We start from the raw sequence: 22,744 nt of genomic DNA, 5'->3' as shown, positions 1-22,744 counted from the left end.
AGAAACAGTGGCACGTAAGACGTATTTATACGGTGTAAACAGTCAAAGAGTTAAGCTGCTGATAAAGTTGCTCGATGGAGGGCATCATGGTTCAGTCCACGGAGAGCACACAAGACACTTCTTCACAGAGTTAAGTACAGGTCACCACTGCAGATCCAGAAGCACCCAATAAAGTTGTCAGAAATTGGCAATTTGGCCAATTTCACACAAATTTCAACAGATGCCAGTTTCAAAATAAGCTCCAGAATAAACAATGCAGACATTCCTGGCACTAAATAACATTTTCTCTGTTCCAGGCCACTCTTACATTACTCTTGCTTATCATTTGGAATTTTTATTCACAAAAAAATAGGACATTTACTGTTATGCAGACTGCTGCATTATTGTAATAATTGTATAAATAATGTCAACTCATTCTTGACTCCATATTGGAATTTGGACTTGCAGGCGGACAGGTATATACAGTGGACCCCCGGTTAACGATATTTTTTCACTCCAGAAGTATGTTCAGGTACCAGTACTGACCGAATTTGTTCCCATAAGGAATATTGTGAAGTAGATTAGTCCATTTCAGACCCCCAAACATACATGTACAAACGCACTTACATAAATACACTTACATAATTGGTCGCATTCGGAGGTGATCGTTATGTGGGGGTCCACTGTACATTTGTTTACTCTTGAGCTCCGCTAAAGAATAGAACATTTTCACTACTGTTAGCGCAATTTCAAGGTACACATTGGACGTGTTTCTTTCCACCTGTTGTCTATGTTCCCCATCAGTAAAATGGGTACCTGGGTGTTAGTCGACTGGTGTGGATCGCATCCTGGGACACTGACCTAAGGAGGCCTGGTCACAGACCGGGCCGCGGGGGCGTTGACCCCCGGAACTCTCTCCAGGTAACTCCAGGTAAATAAGAAATAATGGAAATCAAATTAATCCATGCTAGACACACAAAAGTATGAAAAAAAAATTTTTACCACATGAAATATACATTTTTCCTACACACAAAGAGAAGGATACATGCACAATAGTAGAGTAGTACATGCACAATATATATTGTGCATGTACTACTCTACTAAATGAAGAATAAATGACACTTACCTTTATTGAAGATGCAGCAATGACTGATGAGACACTGTGTCCTGGGAGTGCCTTTTCCTCCTGAGTACTGTAGGTCCTGTTTGGTATTTTCTTCCAGAACAGGCCTTATCACACTGTGTATGTCACTACGATTTTTCATCATGAAAGTAATCAAAATCATATCTGTTTCTGAAATATATCTTTCATTCTATCAAATGAGACCGAAAAAATAAGAATATAACCATAAAAACCATACAAAAATATACCGCTAAGCGGCCGCTAATGGCTGAGAGGTGAACTCCGCTATTTATGGTCTGATTTCTTTCATTTTTGGTGTACATTAATAAGTATCTTTCCATCATACATTGCCCAAGTTTCAATAAGATAACCCAACAAACAACTGAGAAAATAACAATAATAATAATAATAATAATAATATCTTTATTTACCATACGTACATGTACAAGTTATACAGGCATAGCTGACATCAGTGACATACTACTATATAGAAAGCTGGTTGTTATGCAGAGTATTTCAAGAAAATTAGGTCAGTGTCCCAGGATAACACCCACACTAGTCGGCTAATACCCAGGTACCTATTTACTGATGAGTAAACATAGACAACAGGCGTAAATAAACACACCTAATGTGTCTACCCTGGCTGGGAATCGAATATTTACCAAAAATCATATATGGCTAACCCAAGCCAGGTACTAAAAATAAGCCACGTTGACTTTTTTGGATTATCCTAGGTTCTCTACACATATGCAGCTATGTGTGATAATCTATATAGAGAAAATAACTTCTTTGTTTCAGGTTTATGGTGCAGTATGAGTGTATATCACAGTTAGCCATGTGCTACACTCCGTTTTCTCTAATACAGTGGACCCTCGACCAACGATGGCATCGATTAACGATAAATTCGATCAGCGATACATTTTAACGCAAAAATTTTGCCTCGACTAGCGCTAAAAAACTTGACCAACACTATTCATTCCGTCTGAGACGCGTCCACTTTTGGCCAGTGTTTACAAGCCAGCCAGCCACCGCGGTCGCTTACAAGCATACAATCGGAACATTTCATATTATCACAGCCTTTTTAGTGATTGCACCTGCAAGATAAGTCACCATGGGCCCCAAGAAAGCTTCTATTGCCAACCCTACAGCAAAAAGGGTGAGAATTACTTTGGATATGAAGAAAGAGATCATTGCTAAGTATGAAAGTGGAGTGCGTGTCTCCGAGCTGGCCAGGTTGTACACAAAACCCCAATCAACCATTGCTACTATTGTGGCCAAGAAAACGGCAATCAAGGAAGCTGTTCTTGCCAAAGGTGCAACTATGTTTTCGAAACTGAGATTGCAAGTGATAGAAGATGTTGAGAGACTGTTATTGGTATGGATAAACGAAAAACAGATAGCAGGAGATAGCATCTCTCAAGCGATCATATGTGAAAAGGCTAGGAAGTTGCATGAGGATTTAATTAGAAAAATACCAGCAACTAGTGGTGATGTGAGTAAATTTAAGGCCAGCGAAGGTTGGTTTGAGAGATTTAAGAATCGTAGTGGCATACATAGTGTGATAAGGCATGGTGAGGCTGCCAGTTTGAACCAAAAAGCAGCTGAAAAATATGTGCAGGAATTCAAGGAGTACATAGACAGTGAAGAATTGAAACCTGAACCAGTGTTTAATTGTGACGCTGACAATGTTGTGAAACACTTTAGGAATGTCATAAGGGAACGGAAAGTACAGGCCTCTATGGATAGATATGTTGTGCGACAGAGGTCCAGTGACTCTCAAGCTGGTCCTAGTGGCATTAAAAGAAGAAGAGAAGTAACCCCGAAAAAGGACTTGCCATCTCAAGTCCTAATGGAAGGGGATTCCCCTTCTAAACACTAACACCATCAACACACTCCCCTCCTCCCATCCCATCAATCTTCACCAGATCTTCAATAAAGGTAAGTGTCATGTAACTGTGCATGTCTTCTTCAGTTTGTGTGTATTAAAATTAATATTTCATGTGGTAAAAATTTTTTTTTTTCAATACTTTTGGGTGTCTTGCATGGATTAATTTGATTTCTATTATTTCTTATGGGGAAAATTAACTCGACTAACAATAATTTTGATTAACGATTAGCTCTCAGGAATGGATTAATATTGCTGGTTGAGGGTCCACTGTATAAGCCCCAAGACAGGGATAGAAGAATGGTATTTGTATACCATATCCTCTTCATACCTCCGTCGAACTGCTCGGTATTATGCCAAATATTATTTATTCTGGAGTATTTAACATGTTTTATGTTATTTATATTGTTTCTTATGTCATATTAGATCAATTGTGATAAGCAAATAAGCTGTAGTGTTGATATTAGCATAATAATAAAGCATATTCTCCTGCATCATGAGACTGAGCTCATGGCAACCGACAGTGGTTTCAGAGCCACCTGTGTAGGTGCTTTACATAATGAGAAGCATTTCTTTTATTCATTGGAACCATGGCTAGGGCTAAAAGTAAGCAGGTTATAACAAATGGAGAAAAAGAATGACTTATGCATCAAGTAGCGCCACCAAATAGTACCAGGAGGTTGGTGTGGCAACCCTGGAAATTTGAAATTATGCTAGCCAAAATTAGTGCCGAATAACTGGAGGAACCGAATAACTGATTGCCGGATTTGTGATGACAGACCTGTATTATATCACTGAAAGCTGGGGTTGCAATGAGGTGGTCTGTCAACCAGTATGTGGCATAAGCATTACTGTGGCAGACAAAAGATACATCTAAGCCACAGTTGTCTCCTTCCACTGGTGTAGGTGTGGTCTTGGTGAAAGAATTGTTTGCCATGGGGTTCATCAAAGAATAACTCGAAACATTCCAGTTTGCCAGCATCGTTTCCTAGTGTACAAGATGGCCATAGTCCACTTTGACTTTCATTAAAGTGATGGGGATTGGGAACAAAATTGGCAGCTTCCTGCTAATCCCAGGTGTGGTCTGCTGATGGATACTGGATATCAACAGGTGGTTGTGGAGGTTGTGGTTTTGAGGTTGGTGTTGTGGTTGGGTGGGTGAGGGTGGTCTTTGTTGTAGCTGAGCTGACTCAGCAGCATGGGTACCAGCATGTGCTGCTGCTGGTGCCTCATGGCTGCCACCACCACCACCATCTTCTGACACATGCACTTTTTTGATCCCCATTGTAACAATATCATCTTCATTTTTACTATTTGTTCCTGTTGTACAGCCGAGATGTACTCCTTACCCTTGGAACAGCATATGGCACACTACCAGAGTGCATGTAGAGTTGTATATACTGACGCTTCACTGGAGAATATTCCACTTCACTCTCACTACTGGAACTGTTTTCAAGAGCTTGGAGATCATATTCACTATCAGTATCATCACCACTGCTCACATCTGTGTCCTTAACATGGGAAAATATGAGTTTCCTCCTTCGTTCTGGTACAACTGAATGTGAACAAGAGCCCAGCACCAGATGTGAAAGGTTGAAGGTCATCTGGGTTTTCATCACCATTATCACTATTTTTTTTTTTTCAACAAGTCCGCCGTCTCCCACCGAGGCAGGGTGACAGAAAAAAGAAAGAAAATCCCCAAAAAGAAAATACTTTCATCATCATTCAACACTTTCACCACACTCACACATTATCACTGTTTTTGCAGAGGTGCTCAGAATGCAACAGTTTAGAAGCATATACAGTGGACCCCCACATACCGTTGGCATCACATAACGTTAAATCCGCATACCAATACATTTTATCACTAAGATTTTGCCTCGCATACCGCTAAAAAACCCGCTCACTAATGTGCGGCCTGAGCCAGCCTCACATGTTCCTCCGGTGGCATTGTTTACCAGCCAGCCTCCGCGGTAACATCCAAGCATACAATCGGAACATTTCGTATTATTACAGTGTTTTTGGTGATTTTATCTGCAAAATAAGTGACCATGGGCCCCAAGAAAGCTTCTAGTGCCAACCCTGTGGTAAAAAGGGTGAGAAATATTATCGAAATACTGTGGTACCATGGTCAACTGCTGATGCTGCTGCTGCTGTAGGACTGTCAGCTGCTGGTGCTGCTGTAGCACCGTCAGCTGCTGCTGCTGTAGCACTGTCAGCTGCTGCTGCTGCTGTAGTACCGTCTGCTGCTGCTGTAGCACTGTCTGCTGCTGCTGTAGCACTGTCTGCTGCTGCTGTAGCACTGTCAGCTGCTGCTGCTGCTGCTGTAGCACTGTCAGCTGCTGCTGCTGCTGCTGTAGCACTGTCAACTGCTGCTGCTGCTGCTGCTGTAGCACTGTCAACTGCTGCTGCTGCTGCTGCTGTAGCACCATCAGCTGCTGTTGCTGTAGTACCATCTGCTGCTGCTCTAGCACCGTCTGCTGCTGCTCTAGCACTGTCTGCTGCTGCTGCTGCTGTACCACTGTCAGCTGCTGCTGCTGCTGTAGTACCATCTGCTGCTGCTGTAGCACTGTCAGCTGCTGCTGCTGCTGCTGTAGCACCGTTGTTGGTGTGGCTTATTGAGAATACCAAGAAACAATTAACCCCAGAGGGTTAGCCACCCAGGATAACCCAAAAAAGTCAGTGTCATCGAACACTGTCTAACTTATTTCCATTGGGGTCCTTAATCTTGTCTCCCAGGATGCAACCCACACCAGTCGACTAACACCCAGGTGAACAGGGAAAAATGCCTGGAACTAGTGCTCATATTGGTGAATTTAAAGCCAGCAAAGGTTGGTTTGAGAGATTTAAGAATCGTAGTGGCATACACGGTGTGATAAGGCCTGTTCTGGAAGAAAATGCCAAACAGGACCTACGGTACTCAGGAGGAAAAGGCACTCCCAGGACACAGTGTCTCATCAATCATTGCTGTATCTTCAATAAAGGTAAGTGTCATTTATTCTTCATTTAGTAGAGTAGTACGTGCACAGTATATATTATGCATGTACTACTCTACTATTGTGCATGTATCCTTCTCTTTGTGTGTAGGAAAATGTATATTTCATGTGGTAAAATTTTTTTTTTCATACTTTTGGGTGTCTTGCACGGATTAATTTGATTTCTATTATTTCTTATGGGGAAAATTCATTCGCATAACGATAATTTCGCATAACAATGAACTCTCAGGAACGGATTAATATAATTATGCGGGAGTCCACTGTACATATAAAGATACACAACATATCTCTCCAAACTGCCAATATCCCAAACCCCTCCTTTAAAGTGCAGGCATTGTACTTCCCATTTCCAGGACTCAAGTCCGACTATGTGAAAATAACCGGTTTCCCTGAATCCCTTCACTAAATATTACCCTGTTCACACTCCAACAGATCGTCAGGTCCCAAGTGCCATTCGTCTCCATTCACTCCTATCTAACACGCTCACTGGAAGTCCAAGCCCTTCGCCCACAAAACCTCCTTTACCCCCTCTCTCCAACCCTTTCGAGGACGACCCCTACCCCGCCTTCCTTCCCCTATAGATTTATATGCTTTCCATGTCATTCTACTTTGATCCATTCTCTCTAAATGACCAAACCACCTCAACAACCCCTCTTCTGCCCTCTGACTAATACTTTTATTAACTCCACACCTTCTCCTAATTTCCACACTCCAAATTTTCTGCATAATATTTACACCACACATTGCCCTTAAACAGGACATCTCCACTGCCTCCAACCGTCTCCTCACTGCTGCATTTACCACCCAAGCTTCACACCCATATAAGAGTGTTGGTACCACTATACTTTCATACATTCCCTTCTTTGCCTCCATAGATAACGTTTTTTGACTCCACATATACCTCAACGCACCACTCACCTTTTTTCCCTCATCAATTCTATGATTAACCTCATCCTTCATAAATCCATCCACCGACACGTCAACTCCCAAGTATCTGAAAACATTCACTTCTTCCATACTCCTCCTCCCCAATTTGATATCCAATTTTTCTTTATCTAAATCATTTGATACCCTCATCACCTTACTCTTTTCTATGTTCACTTTCAACATTCCCAAACTCATCCACTAACCTTTGCAATTTTTCTTTAGAATCTCCCATAAGCACAGTATCATCAGCAAAAAGTAACTGTGTCAATTCCCATTTTGAATTTGATTCCCCAAAATTTAATCCCACCCCTCTCCCGAACACCCTAGCATTTACTTCCTTTACAACCCCATCTATAAATATATTAAACAACAATGGTGACATTACACATCCCTGTCTAAGACCTACTTTTACCGGAAAATAGTCTCCCTCTCTTCTACACACCCTAACCTGAGCCTCACTATCCTCATAAAAACTCTTTACAGCATTTAATAACTTACCACCTATTCCATATACTTGTAACATCTGCCACATTGCTCCTCTATCCATTCTATCATATGCCTTTTCTAAATCCATAAATGCAATAAAAACTTCCCTACCTTTATCTAAATACTGTTCACATATATGCTTCAATGTAAACACTTGATCTACACATCCCCTACCCACTCTGAAACCTCCTTGCTCATCCACAATCCTACATTCTGTCTTACCTCTAATTCTTTCACTTATAACCCTACTGTAAACTTTTCCTGGTATACTCAGTAAACTTATTCCTCTATAATTTTTACAATCTCTTTTGTCCCCTTTCCCTTTATATAAAGGGACTATACATGCTCTCCGCCAATCCCTAGGTACCTTTCCCTCTTTCATACATTTATTGAACAAAAGTACCAACCACTCCAACACTATATCCCCCCCCTACTTTTAACATTTCTGTCATGATCCCATCAGTCCCAGCTGCTTTACCCCCTTTCATTCTACGTAATGCCTCACGTACCTCCCCCACACTTTCATTCTGCTCTTCTTCACTCCTAAAAGATGGTATACCTCCCTGACCAGTGCATGAAATTACCACCTCTCTTTCTTCCTCAACATTTAAAAGTTCCTCAAAATATTCTCGCCATCTACCTAATTCCTCCATCTCCCCATCTACTAACTCCCCTACTCTGTTTTTAACTGACAAATCCATACTTTCCCTAGGCTTTCTTAACTTGTTTAACTCACTCCAAAATTTTTTCTTATTTTCATTAAAATTTCTTGACAGTGCTTCTCCCACTCTATCATCTGCTCTCCTTTTGCACTCTCTCACCACTCTCTTCACCTTTCTTTTACTCTCCATATATTCTGCTCTTCTTATAACACTTTTGCTTTGTAAAAACCTCTCATAAGCTACCTTTTTCTCTTTTATCACACCCTTTACTTCATCATTCCACCAATCACTCCTCTTTCCTCCTGCCCCACCCTCCTATAACCACAAACTTCTGCCCCACATTCTAATAATGCATTTTTAAAACTATTCCAACCCTCTTCAACCCCCCCCACTACTCATCTTTGCACTAGCCCACCTTTCTGCCAATAGTCGCTTATATCTCACCCGAACTTCCTCCTCCCTTAGTTTATACACTTTCACCTCCCTCTTACTTGTTGTTGCCACCTTCCTCTTTTCCCATCTACCTCTTACTCTAACTGTAGCTGCAACTAAATAATGATCCGATATATCAGTTGCCCCTATATAAACATGTACATCCTGGAGCCTACCCATCAACCTTTTATCCACCAATACATAATCTAATAAACTACTTTCATTACGTGCTGCATCATACCTTGTATATTTATTTATCCTCTTTTTCATAAAATATGTATTACTTATTACCAAATCTCTTTCTACACATAGCTCAATTAAAGGCTCCCCATTCACATTTACCCCTGGCACCCCAGATTTACCTACTACTCCCCCCATAACATTTTTACCCACTTTAGCATTGAAATCCCCAACCACCATTACTCTCACACTTGATTCAAAACTCCCCACGCATTCACTCAACATTTCCCAAAATCTCTCTCTCTCCTCTACACTTCTCTCTTCTCCAGGTGCATACACACTTATTATAACCCACTTTTCGCATCCAATCTTTATTTTACTCCACATAATCCTTGAATTAATACATTTATAGTCCCTCTTTTCCTGCCATAGCTTATCCTTCAACATTATTGCTACTCCTTCTTTAGCTCTAACTCTATTTGAAACCCCTGACCTAATCCCATTTATTCCTCTCCATTGAAACTCTCCCACCCCCTTCAGCTTTGTTTCACTTAAAGCCAGGACATCCAGCTTCTTCTCATTCATAACATCCACAATCATCTCTTTCTTATCATTTGCACAACATCCACGCACATTTAGACTTCTCACTTTGACAATTTTCTTCTTATTCTTTTTAGTAATCTTTACAGGAAAAGGGGTTACTAGCCCATTGTTCCCGGCATTTTAGTTGACTTTTACAACACGCATGGCTTACAGAGGAAAGATTCTTATTCCACTTCCCCATGGATATAAAAGGAAAAGTAATAAGACCAAGAACTATTAAGATAAAATCAAAGAAAACTCAGATGAGTGTGTATAAATAAATTTGTACATGTATGTGTAGTGTGACCTAAGTGTAAGTAGAGTATCAAGACATACCTGTAATCTTGCATATTTATGAGACAGACAAAAGACACCAGCAATCCTACCATCATGTAAAACAATTACAGGCTTTCGTTTTACACTCACTTGGCAGGACGGTAGTACCTCCCTGGGCGGCTGCTGTCTACCAACCTACTACTGAAAATATTATGTTCATTATTCTCGGTCACAAACCTTTCAAAACCCTGGAATTCAACTTCACTGACACTTCCATCTGTATTTGAACTGTCACTTGGGAACAAAAGAGTCCCAGTTTACCGAGGAGTGAGGAGTTTCTTACTGCGAGGCAGGGTAGACAAGGTGAAATAAAAAGGTGTTCCTACAATGCACCACTGGCTCCCTAATTTTTTTCCTACTGTGCACACTGACCACGCAGACCCATTCTCTCACATGTAGGCCTACCAGCTTTCTCCCGCTCGGTTTGAAGGTGCTAGAATTTACACGTACAAATACGTGGCCAACCCTGGCTGCAATGATGTACTAGTACGTGACCAACCCTCAAAGGGTTAACAGACATGTTTACTGATGAATTATTATCCTCCTCACTGATGTGTGAAAAATTTAAAGACTCAGCTTCTGACATGGCTTTTATATCCTTAAACACTTGCTTCCTTCTTACAATTTCAATGGACAAGATTTTCCCCACAGGCAAATATAATAACACAGGTTGAATGTAAAATATGCACACAGCACTTACCGTAACCACAAACTCAGTGTGTTACCTAACCTTTCCCCCCTCCCTTTTAGAGGAAAACAACCCGTAAATTAATATATGAAAACAACACTTCCACTGACCGCCTTGGTAAATCCTCTCCTACCAGAAAAATATAACTATTACCCCATACCAGTACATATAGTTCAAAGAATGTTTTGGGTTATCTTGGCAGTCGAATAACTCTCCCGGTCAAGCTCTCGTGAGATAAGATTTCATTCAGATTTTTAACCCCGGAGAGTTAGCAACCAAGGATAACCCAAGAAAGTCAGTGCATCATGGAGGACTGTAACTTATTTTCATTGGGGTCCTCAGTCTTGTCCCCCAGGATGCGACCCACACCAGTCAACTAACACCGAGGTACCTATTTGCTGCTAGGTGAACAGGACAACAGGTGTAAGGAAATGTCAAAATGTTTCCACCAGCTGGGAATCGAACCCAGGCCCTCTGTGTGTGAAGCAAGAGCTTTAGCCACCAGATCACCGGACCACCACTCATGTTATGTTGTTTTCCCTTTTTACTTCGATTGTGCAGTTCTCACTACATGTAGTTTAAATAAGGCCTTATAAAGGCTAGGGCAATACTTACATTCAGGATTAGTCATCCTTAGTCTCTGAAATGTTTTTATCAACCCTCTCAACAGGTTATTTCAGCCACTTTTACAAAAAATAGGAATATATTCTTGAGAGGTATGTACAGAGTATACAAGTTAAGCATTTTCCTATTCATGACGAAAGGATGCACACCCTTAGCTGCCCAGCCATTACAGCCACATGGTCCATCCATAAAGGAGGTGACCAAGCTGACTTGAATAACTATAGACCAATATCTAACTTACCACTGCTCTCTAAAATCTTTGAAAAATTAATTCATAGACGGATCTATTCCTACCTCGTTTCACACAACATATTAAACCCTTGTCAGTTTAGATTCAGAAATAATAAAAGCACAAATGATGCTATCAAACACATGCTAGAACTAATATATACCACACTTGAAAAGAAAGAAGTCCCGCTGGGCATTTTCATTGATTTACGTAAAGCTTTCGATACAGTCGGCCATGAACTACTGTACTCCAAATTAATGCACTATGGTATCAGAGGCCACTCCCTCAACTACCTAAACTCATACCTTAGTAACAGAACTCAATATGTGTATGCAAATGATGCAAACTCCTCCACCCAACCAATCACAGTAGGAGTCCCACAAGGAAGTGCCCTTGGACCACTCCTCTTTCTGATCTACATCAATGATCTACCGAATGCATCACAGCTACTCACACCCATATTATTTGCAGATGACACTACATATTTATTTTCCCACCCAAATGCAGTCATACTAGCAAACACAGTTAATGCTGAATTACAGAAAATATCTGGCTGGATGATGACTAACAAACTTAACCTGAACACTGATAGAATCTATTTCATTCAGTTTGGAAACAAAGCTGCAAATGATCCAATTAACATTACGCTAAATGGATCATCAGTGACAAGACTCGCAGAGGGAAAATTCCTAGGTATCCACCTTGACAGTAGCCTTAAGTTCCAGACACACATACAACAAATCACCAAGAAAATCTCCAAGACTGTAGGCATACTATCAAAGATAAGGTACTACGTTCCACAATCGGCTGTCCTGGCACTGTACCATTCACTCATATACCCTTATCTTACATAAGGAATTTGTGCATGGGGATCAACAACATCCAGTCACCTAAAACCCCTAATAACCCAGCAAAAGGCAGTAGTAAGAATAACAAATTCCCACTCCTCCCAGCATACTCCACCAATTTTCAAAAGCCTAAATCTGCTTGCCATTAAGAACATCCATACTTATTCATGTGCCTACTACATACACAGATCAATACACGCAAATATAAACCCCCCACTCAAACTTTTCCTCACCAACCTAAACAGGACACATGACCACACTGTGTAAAAACTCTATGCACATAAAGGGCCCCAAAATATGGAATTCATTACCAGAAGATATTAAAGTAACCCAGTCTGAAAATCAATTTAAGACTCTTCTCAAGAGCCACTTAATCACCCTAGACTAAATGCTAAATACTCAGTATACATTTACTCACCTATTTACTCCCACATCGTAACTGAACCAATCACATTGAACCTTTTATCCATTGTTGTTTTTCACAAAAGCATTTTAGAATATAAATATGTATATCTTTGTATTATACAAATTTTGATTCATTTATAATTAATATTCTACTGTACAACTATGAAATAATTACTTTCCTACTGTACAACTATGATATACTACTCCTTACTATTAAGTAGAATGTAAGCCAATAATAAGTTGGCCCATAATGCGAAGGCATAATAGAGGCTCTCTTTGCATTGCAACCCACTATTGTATATACACAATCTCAGTGTATTGTTTGCAAAGACATTAAATAAATAAATAAATAAATAAATTAGTACTCCTTCCTTCCTGATGACCTTAGCCCAGTGTTTTCACACACTGTAGTCACTGGATATAATGGTTACATCATATTCAAGTACAAATCTTACCTCTGGGGCACTCAGATCTTGCCCAGAAGTAAGAGCTGAGGAGAAGGTCTTGCCATGTTGGCACCACCACCACAAGAGTAAGAGAGAGAGCTAACTTCTCCCCATCTACACAATAACAAACAAAAGTATGTTGACATGCCCAATTCTTTAGCTACTACAATCATTTTATTTTTCCCAGTACTACACCCTTTTTTACTTTAAAAAAAAAGAAATACAAATTTTAAAATCTACTTATTATAATGTGTGTATAGTACAACCTATTTATATTTGAAAGCAGGGCTTGATCCAACTGCCTTTTTCTCCATAAGAGTGATCTACCCTTATGACAGAATTAATTAAAGCAGTTTAATATAATTAGGTATTCCAAAGTGAGTAATTGCTTGTTACATAAATGCATATTGGGTCCTATAGCCCCATAACAATATCCTAACACGTCCCTAACAGGACAGTAACCTAATATTGGCCAATAGATACCTTACCTGTTCTCTGGATTTATACCACATATAACGAGGTGAGTGTAACTTATTTCAATTCACGAGGTGTTCAGCATTTTGTCCAGTATTATCTTTATCATCATTAACCTGACAGTTGTTTAACAGATCTGGACCTTTCCAGATACACTCTCTTCGTTTATCCCACTTTTAAAACACACGGCTGATATCTTCTCTATCAGCTCTGATTACACTGAATTAAGTGCCCACAAATTTTGGTCCATTCCTCCCTTATGCCATATTCCAGCTTCCTCTCGAAAACTTTTTTGTCCCAAAACATCTCAATTAATTCAGTAATATTTCCAGTTGTGTAATACATTTTCATTATATGAATATTAATTTCTTCCAAGATTATAAAAATTTTCACTTCACTTAATCGACTCCTTACTGAGTATATGGAATTTATAGAGAATATTGGTTCTCCTGTTGGTTATCATCTTTTAACCCTTTGACTGTCGCGGCCGTATATATGCGTCTTACGAGGTACCGTGTTTGACATATATTATTTTTTGTTATTATCACACTGGCCGATTCCCACCAAGGCAGGGTGGCCCGATAAAGAAAAACTTTCACCATCATTCACTCCATCACTGTCTTGCCAGAAGGGTGCTTTACACTACAGTTTTTAAACTGCAACATTAACACCCCTCCTTCAGAGTGCAGGCACTGTACTTCCCATCTCCAGGACTCAAGCCCGGCCTGCCGGTTCCCCTGAACCCCTTCATAAATGTTACTTTGCTCACACTCCAACAGCACGTCAAGTATTAAAAACCATTTGTCTCCATTCACTCCTATCAAACACGCTCATGCATGCCTGCTGGAAGTCCAAGCCCCTCGCACACAAAACGTCCTTTACCCCCTCCCTCCAACCTTTCCTAGGCCGACCCCTACCCCGCCTTCATTCCACTACAGACTGATACACTCTTGAAGTCATTCTGTTTCGCTCCATTCTCTCTACATGTCCGAACCACCTCAACAACCCTTCCTCAGCCCTCTGGACAACAGTTTTGGTAATCCCACACCTCCTCCTAACTTCCAAACTACGAATTCTCTGCATTATATTCACACCACACATTGCCCTCAGACATGACATCTCCACTGCCTCCAGCCTTCTCCTCGCTGCAACATTCATCACCCATGCTTCACACCCATATAAGAGCGTTGGTAAAACTATACTCTCATACATTCCCCTCTTTGCCTCCAAGGACAAAGTTTTTTGTCTCCACAGACTCCTAAGTGCACCACTCACCCTTTTCCCCTCATCAATTCTATGATTCACCTAATCTTTCATAGACCCTTCCGCTGACACGTCCACTCCCAAATATCTGAATACATTCACCTCCTCCATATTCTCTCCCTCCAATCTGATATCCAATCTTTCATCACCTAATCTTTTTGTTATCCTCATAACCTTACTCTTTCCTGTATTCACTTTTAATTTTCTTCTTTTGCATACCCTACCAAATTCATCCACCAATCTTTGCAACTTCTCTTCAGAATCTCCCAAGAGCACAGTGTCATCAGCAAAGAGCAACTGTGACAACTCCCACTTTATGTGTGATTCTTTATCTTTTAACTCCACGCCTCTTGCCAAGACCCTCGCATTTACTTCTCTTACAACCCCATCTATAAATATATTAAACAACCACGGTGACATCACACATCCTTGTCTAAGGCCTACTTTTACTGGGAAATAATTTCCCTCTTTCCTACATACTCTAACTTGAGCCTCACTATCCTCGTAAAAACTCTTCACTGCTTTCAGTAACCTACCGCCTATACCATACACCTACAACATCTGCCACATTGCCCCCCTATCCACCCTGTCATACGCCTTTTCCAAATCCATAAATACTACAAAGACCTCTTTAGCCTTATCTAAATACTGTTCACTTATATGTTTCACTGTAAACACCTGGTCCACACACCCCCTACCTTTCCTAAAGCCTCCTTGTTCACCTCATAAATTCTAGCGGCTTCTAATCAAGAAGGAGAAAGCTGGTAGGCCAACATGTGAGAGAATGGGTCTCTGTGGTCAGTGTGTACCACATAAAAAAAATCCTGGAGCACGCAGTGCACAATGAGAGAAAAAAACTCCGACCGTTTTTTTTTAATTAAAATGCCGACTTTGTGGTCTATTTCCGTATAGTATTTATGGTTGTATTCTCGTTTTCTTGGTCTTATTTGATAGAATAGAAAACGTATTATAGAAAAAATAGATGATTTTGATTGATTTTACTATAAAAAAAACCTGGAAATGGATCTCAAAGTAGGGGAAATGTTTGATTTTTGCTGATGTTCAAAAGTAAACTAATGACATCAGTGTCCAATAAATGTCCAGCTAGCCATTCTAATATGCAGTCATGAATGGGTCGATGTCATTTATACAATTATTACAGTATTGGAGTAGTCTCCATAATAGTAAATTTTCTATTTTTTGTTTGAATAAAAATTCAAAATAGAAAGCAAGAGTAATATCAGAGGGGCCTGGAGACATGACTGATGAACAAAGAAAATGTTATTTTAGAGCCAGAAATGTCTGCATTGTTCATTCTGGACCTTATTTTGAAATTGTCATATTTTTTAATTTTTGTGAAATTGGCCAAATTGCAAATTTCTGACCACATTATTGGGTAGTTGAAATTGGTGAATGGGCAGTTTCTTGTACTCAATCGATAGAAAAAATGGAGTTCTAAAGAAATAGCTATGAGTTTGGTCAACTGAAACAAAGGAATTAGCCAAAAATAGGGCTCAAAGTGGGCGAAATCGCCAAATTGTAAATATCGCCAAGGTTGCTAACATCGCGAGAGCATAATTCCGTCAGTTTTCCATCAAATTTCATTTTTTTGGTGTCATTACAATTGGGAAAAGATTCTCCATCATTTCATAAGAAAAAATAATTTTTTTTAAATTTTGCGACACCAGGAGACACCTCAGGATTGGGGGTTGCGACAGTCAAGGGGTTAAAAGTCACATCAACACTACACACCTACACTACATTATATAAACAATTATATCCTTCAATTTTAACATTAATTACAGAAAAATTATCAAAATTTTCCACACCCAACTATCCTTGCTAATTTACACATAAATCACACATCATGTGATTTATCTGTAATTTTTTTACAGATAAACATTTAAAAATGACAATTTTATTTAGTGAAACATGTGATAATAGAGAAAAAAATATATTTTCAGGCTCAGTATATTGTGTTGGTAATGGTGGAACATTGTGCTATACTGACTCATCTTTCTATTGCAGAAGTATTGTGTGGAAGACTACCAGGTTGTATCTTGCCAGACACTATATCTTGAGTACTTCAAGAAGCACCAGAATAAGTGTCTTAAATAACAAGTGATATTGCAGAAGTATTGTGTGGAAGACTACCAGGTTGTATCTTGCCAGACACTATATCTTGAGTACTTCAAGAAGCACCAGAATAAGTGTCTTAAATAACAACTGATATTGCTCAAGTATTGTGTGGAAGACTACCAGGTTGTATCATCCCAGACATTATATCTTTATTACGTCAAGAAAGACATCACTTGATATTCTTGGGAATTTTTGCTTTAGACATTGGAAATTCTGTCAAAAAAATACAATACCGTAATTAAAATTTTTCATAAATATCTTTTTAAAGACGAGAAAATAATACTAAAAATGTTGTTGAGAATATCTGCAGTGTTCTAGAACATATATTAGTCTTTCAACACAAAACAAAAAATTATGATAATCCTTTAACACACACAAAATAAACTTTATTACTGCTCATAAGTAGGAAAAGTTTTGAGGAAAAATATCTTTACATGCTCATAAGAAAAACTGTGATCTGTGTCCAAGATAGTTAAAAAAGAATTGAAATATATCGGAGGGGATATAAAGAAGATTAACTATACCATTATTGAATGTCTAAAATATTTAAAAATGAAATACCTTCTTGTGAAAAATATGGAGAAACATAAAGCATATAAACCGCATCAGTGTTCAGAGTGTAAGAAATGTTTTAGTAAAAAATCCTATCTTGTGAGACATATGCAAGTACATACAGGAGATAAACCATATCACTGTTCTGAGTGTCTGAAATGTTTTAATAAAAAATCCAATCTTGTGAGACATATGCTGGTACATACAGGAGACAAACCATATCAGTGCTCAGAGTGTCCAAAACGTTTTAGTGTAAAAGAACACCTTGTGAGACATATGCAGGTACATACAGGAGACAAACCATATCAGTGCTCAGAGTGTCCAAAACGTTTTAGTGTAAAAGAACACCTTGTGAGACATATGCAGGTACATACAGGAGACAAACCATATCAGTGCTCAGAATGTCCAAAACGTTTTAGTGTAAAAGAACACCTTGTGAGACATATGCGGGTACATACAGGAGACAAACCATATCAGTGCTCAGAATGTCCAAAACGTTTTAGTGTAAAAGAACACCTTGTGAGACATATGCGGGTACATACAGGAGACAAACCATATCAGTGCTCAGAGTGTCCAAAGTCTTTTAGTGCAAAAGGCTGTCTTACGACACATATGCGAGTACATACAGGAGCTAAACCATATCAGTGCTCCGAGTGTCTGAAATGTTTTGGTATGAAAGGCCATCTTTTGACACACATGCTGGTACATACAGGAGACAAACCATATCAGTGCTCAGAATGTCCAAAAAGTTTTAGTGTGAAAGAACACCTTGTGAGACATATGCGAGTACATACAGGAGATAAACCATATCAGTGCCCTGAGTGTCTGAGATGTTTTAGTGTAAAAGACTATCTTTTGAAACATATGCGAGTACATACAGGAGATAAACCATATCAGTGCTTAGAATGTTCAAAATGTTTTAGTGAAAAATGCACTCTTGTGAGGCACATGCGAATACATACAGGAGATAAACCATATCAGTGCTCTGAGTGTCTGAAATGTTTTAGAGAAAGAGGCAGTCTTTTGAAACATATACGAGTACATACAGGAGATAAACCATATCAGTGCTCAGAATGTTCAAAATGTTTTAGTGTAAAAAGCCGTCTTGTGACACATATGCAAATACATACAGGAGATAAACAATATCAGTGCTCTGAGTGTCTGAAATGTTTTACTGTAAAAAGCAGTCTTGTGAAACATATGCGAATGCATACAGGAGATAAACAATATCAGTGCTCTGAGTGTCTGAAATGTTTTAGTGTAAAAAGCAGTCTTGTGACACATATGCAAATACATACAGGAGATAAACCATATCAGTGCTCCGAGTGTCTGAAATGTTTTAATGAAAAAGGCCATCTTGTGAGACACATGCTAGTACATACAGGAGATAAGCCCTATCAGTGTTGTGAGTGTCTGAAGTGTTTTAGTATAAAAGGCCATCTTGTAACACATATGCGAATACATACAGGTGATAAACCACATCAGTGCTCCGAGTGTCTGAAATGTTTTAGTGTAAAAGGCAGTCTTGTGAGACACATGCTAGTACATACAGGAGATAAACCATATCAGTGCCCTGAGTGTCTGAAATGTTTTAGGCAAAAATCCCATCTTGTAAAACATATGCAAGTACATACAGGAGACAAAACATGTTAAGTGTTTAACCCTTTGACTGTCGCAATACCAAATCCTAAAGTTTCTCTTGGTGTCGATAAAAACAAATTTTTTTTTTTTTTGGTTAAGATTAATTTTCTGATTGTTTTAAGCCCAAAATTTTTTTTTGCGATCAGTATTTACTGAGATATAGAGAAGTAAAGTTGCCAGAAAATGAGCCATGTATGGCAACAGCGGTAAATGCCGCTTACCAGGCAAACTTTGATTTACTTCCATTCGAAGGTTTCTTGTTTTTTCACTATTTTATTTTCCACATAACTTATGTGGCCTGTGAGACCAAAGTAAGGTGCAGTGTACATATATACACTCGTTGTATATAACACAATTGCACAAGTATTAGTATCATTATATTGTTTACAAAACTTGTTTACACAAACGAAAAATATAAAAAATTATTTATTACTGTTGTTCTATAATATATATACAAATGTACAATCACTGGACATATTCCTAGAACTGCTACAGCTTGTGAAATTCTCTGAAACATGGGTGTATGCACAGTGGTGTTTTACACTCCTCACACATAAAACTAGTGTCTGCGTTTTTGTGGGCATTTTTTTTGTATGTGCACAGATAAACACCTCGTCTGAGCAGTTTTCTTCAAAATATTAGCAGGCAGTTGTGTTAGGCAGTTATGCTAGGTAAATGGTCATGTGTCATCATTCCTACCTACCTTTCTTTCATTCTTTCTTTCTTTCATTCTTTTTATTTCTTTATTCTTTCCACCCTTCCTTCTGGTTTCTATAATATATATATGCATGTATATATATTATCTATATTATGTATATATATCACTGGACACTTATATAGAACTGCTATTATTATCTTCTGGAAGCTTGTGTTGTGTGTGTATATGTACTCACCTATATGTGCTTGCAGGGGTCGAGTCATAGCTCCTGGCCTCGCCTCTTCACTGGTCGATACTAATTCACTCTCTCCCTGCTCCATGATATTTGTCATACCTCTTCTTAAAGCTATTTATGGAACTTGCTTCCACTACTTCACTCTCCAGATTATTCCAGTTCCTGATAACTCTAAGACTAAAGAAAGACTTCCTAACATCCCTATGACTCATCTGGGTTTTCAGCTTCCAATTGTGTCCCCATGTTTCTGTATCCCATCTCTGAAACATTCGATCCTTGTCCACCTTGTCAATGCTTCTTGGTATTTTATATGTTCTTATCATGTCCCCTCTATCCCTCCTATCCTCTAGTGTCATCAGGCTGAGTTCCCTTAACCTCTCCTCATAAGACATACCCCTCAGTTCCGGGACTAATTGTGTTGCAAATTTTTGCACTTTCTCCAAATTCGTGACATGTTTGACTAAGTGGGGGTTCCATACTTGCACTGCATATTCCAGTATAGGCCTTACGTACACTGTGTACAATGTCGTGAATGACTCCTTACTCGTATGTCTAAACGCCAATCTCAGGTTTGCCAATCTCCCATATGCTGCAGCAGTTATTTAATTGATATGTGCCTCAGGGGACATGTTCGTTATAATGCTTACCCCAAGATCCTTTTCTTTAATTGACATTTGCAGCTGTTGGTTTCCTAACTTCTACTCCATCTGCGGTCTTCTGTGTCCTTCCCCAATCTTCATGACCTTACACTTGCTGGGGTTAAACTCCAGGAGCCATTTGTCGAACCATACTTGTAGTTTGTCCAGATTCCCTTGTAATCTTAACTGATCCTCGCCCACTTGTATTCTCCTCATCAGTTTTACATCATCAGCAAACAGTGACACTTCTGAACCTATTCCTTCCACCATGTCATTCACGTATACAAGAAACAGCACCAGGCCTAGGACTGAACCTTGTGGAACTTCACTCGACACATTCGCCCACTCCGACACTTCAGCACGTACCAACACTTGTTTCCTTCCTGTCAGGTATTCCCTGATCCATTGCAGTACTTTCCCCATTATTCATGCCTGCTCCTCTAATTTTTGCACCAGTCTCTTGTGTGGTACTGTGTCAAAAGCCTTCTTGCAGTCTAGAAAGATAAAATCTACCCATCTCTCTCTCTCCTCTCTTACTTCCATTGCCTTATCATAGAACTCAAGTAGATTTGTGACACAGGATTTCCCATTTGTGAAGCCATGCTGACTGTCATGTATGAGCCCAATGTTTTCAGTGTTCCACCACTTTTCTCCTGATAATCTTTTCCATGGCATTACATACAAGTCAGTGACACTGGTCTGTAGTTTAATGCTGCCTGTCTGTCCCCTTTCTTAAAAATTGGAACTACGTGCGCTGTCTTCCACGCCTCAGGCAACTGCTCTGTTTTGATAGATTTACTGAAGATTGCTGCTAATGGCACACACAGTTCCTCTGCTCTCTCTCTCTCTCTCTCTCTCAGTATCCATGGAGATATGTTATCAGGGCCTACCCCCTTTGAGGTATCGAGTTCGTCTAGCAGTTTCTTCACCTCTACCTTGGTTATGTGTGTTGTGTCCAACACCTGCTGGTGCACCCTACCTCCACAGTTTGTTGGAAGCATTCCTGACTCTATTGTGAATACTTCTCTATGTCTTTTGTTTAATTCATCACATACTTCTTGGTCACTCTTTGTGAGCTCCCCTCCTTCTTTCCTCAGCCTGATTACCTGGTCCTTGACCGTAGTTTTTCTCCTAATGTGACTGTATAACAACTTTTGTTCAGATTTGGCTTTTGATGTTATGTCTTTCTCATGTTGCCTCTGGGCCTCTCTCATTATCCCTGTATATTCATTTCTGGTTCTTCTGCTCAACTCCTTATTTTCTTGAGTACTTTGCTTTCTATACCTTTTCCATGCTCTAGCACACTTGACTTTGGCCTCTTTACACCTCCTATTAAACCATGGGTTCACTCTGGTCTTACCATTTTTTCTGTTGCCCTTTGGTATGAACCTTTCCTCTGCCTCCCTGCACTTTGTGGTCACTGTTTCCATCATTTCATTTACTTTCCATCTAGTTCTCTTTCCCACCGCACTTCATGCAGGAAACTTCTCATTCCTATGTAGTCCCCTTTTTTGAAGTTCAGTTTCTCTCTTTGTTCTCGTGCTGCTGCATTCTCCACTGTTAATTCTACAAGTTATTCAAAACTCAGGACATCGTGATCACTAGCACCAAGGGGTCTTTCGTGGGTGATATCCTCTATATCTAAACTATTCAAGGTGAATATGAGATCCAGCCTTGCTGCAACATCCTCTCCTCTCTCTCTGGTTGTATCCCTAAAATGTTGGTGCATGAAGTTCTCCAATACAGTCTTCAACATCTTAGCCCTCCATGTTTCTGGTCACCCATGTGGCTGTAGGTTTTCCCATTCAATCTCTTTTATGATTGAAATCTGCCATTATAAGCAGTTTTGTCCTACCCATATGAGCCCTCTTGGCCACTTAAGCTAGTGTATCCACCATTGTGCTATTGCACACATCATACTCTCCTCTTGTTCTCCTGCTGTTAAGTGGTGGGTTATACATCACTGCTATGATCACCTTTGGACCCCCAGTCTGAAGTGTTCCTACAATGAAGTCATCTGTTTCCCTTCTTTCCATTCCTCCCATCTCCTCAAAACTCAACTGGTTTTGTATGAGCAATGCTACTCCTCCTCCTCCTCCTCTGTTCTCTCTTGTCTTTCCTCGAAATCTGATATCCAGGTGGAAAAATTGCATCTGTTATCATCCCTGTAAGTTTTGTCTCTGTTAGTGCTATGATGTCAGGTGATGCATCAATAATGCATTCTTTCCACTCTTCACTCTTATTTGTTATTCCATCTGCATTGGTGTACTATACCTTTAGCTTCCTTTCCATTACTGTATTTTGGGAGATGGAGAG

General features: G+C 39.6%; 1 protein-coding gene across 3 annotated transcripts in view; it reads left to right on the top strand.

Annotated features, from left to right (window-relative positions):
* Positions 1-21,527, top strand: part of LOC128689513 (zinc finger protein 84-like) — a 73,399-nt gene extending 51,872 nt beyond the window's left edge. For all 3 annotated transcript variants that reach the window (XM_070086481.1, XM_070086482.1, XM_070086483.1), the window contains exon 3: positions 16,594-21,527. In XM_070086481.1, coding sequence (XP_069942582.1) covers positions 17,257-18,909 — 1,653 coding nt within the window. In that variant the 5' untranslated portion in view covers positions 16,594-17,256 and the 3' untranslated portion in view covers positions 18,910-21,527. The remainder of the gene's footprint in view (positions 1-16,593) is intronic.
* The last annotated feature ends 1,217 nt before the right edge of the window (positions 21,528-22,744 follow it).

The sequence above is a fragment of the Cherax quadricarinatus genome, chromosome 18 (assembly GCF_038502225.1).
Source record: "Cherax quadricarinatus isolate ZL_2023a chromosome 18, ASM3850222v1, whole genome shotgun sequence".
NCBI lineage: Eukaryota > Metazoa > Arthropoda > Malacostraca > Decapoda > Parastacidae > Cherax > Cherax quadricarinatus.
The sequence above is the reverse complement of the archived record's forward strand: the minus strand, read 5'-3'. Positions and strand labels throughout refer to the sequence as shown.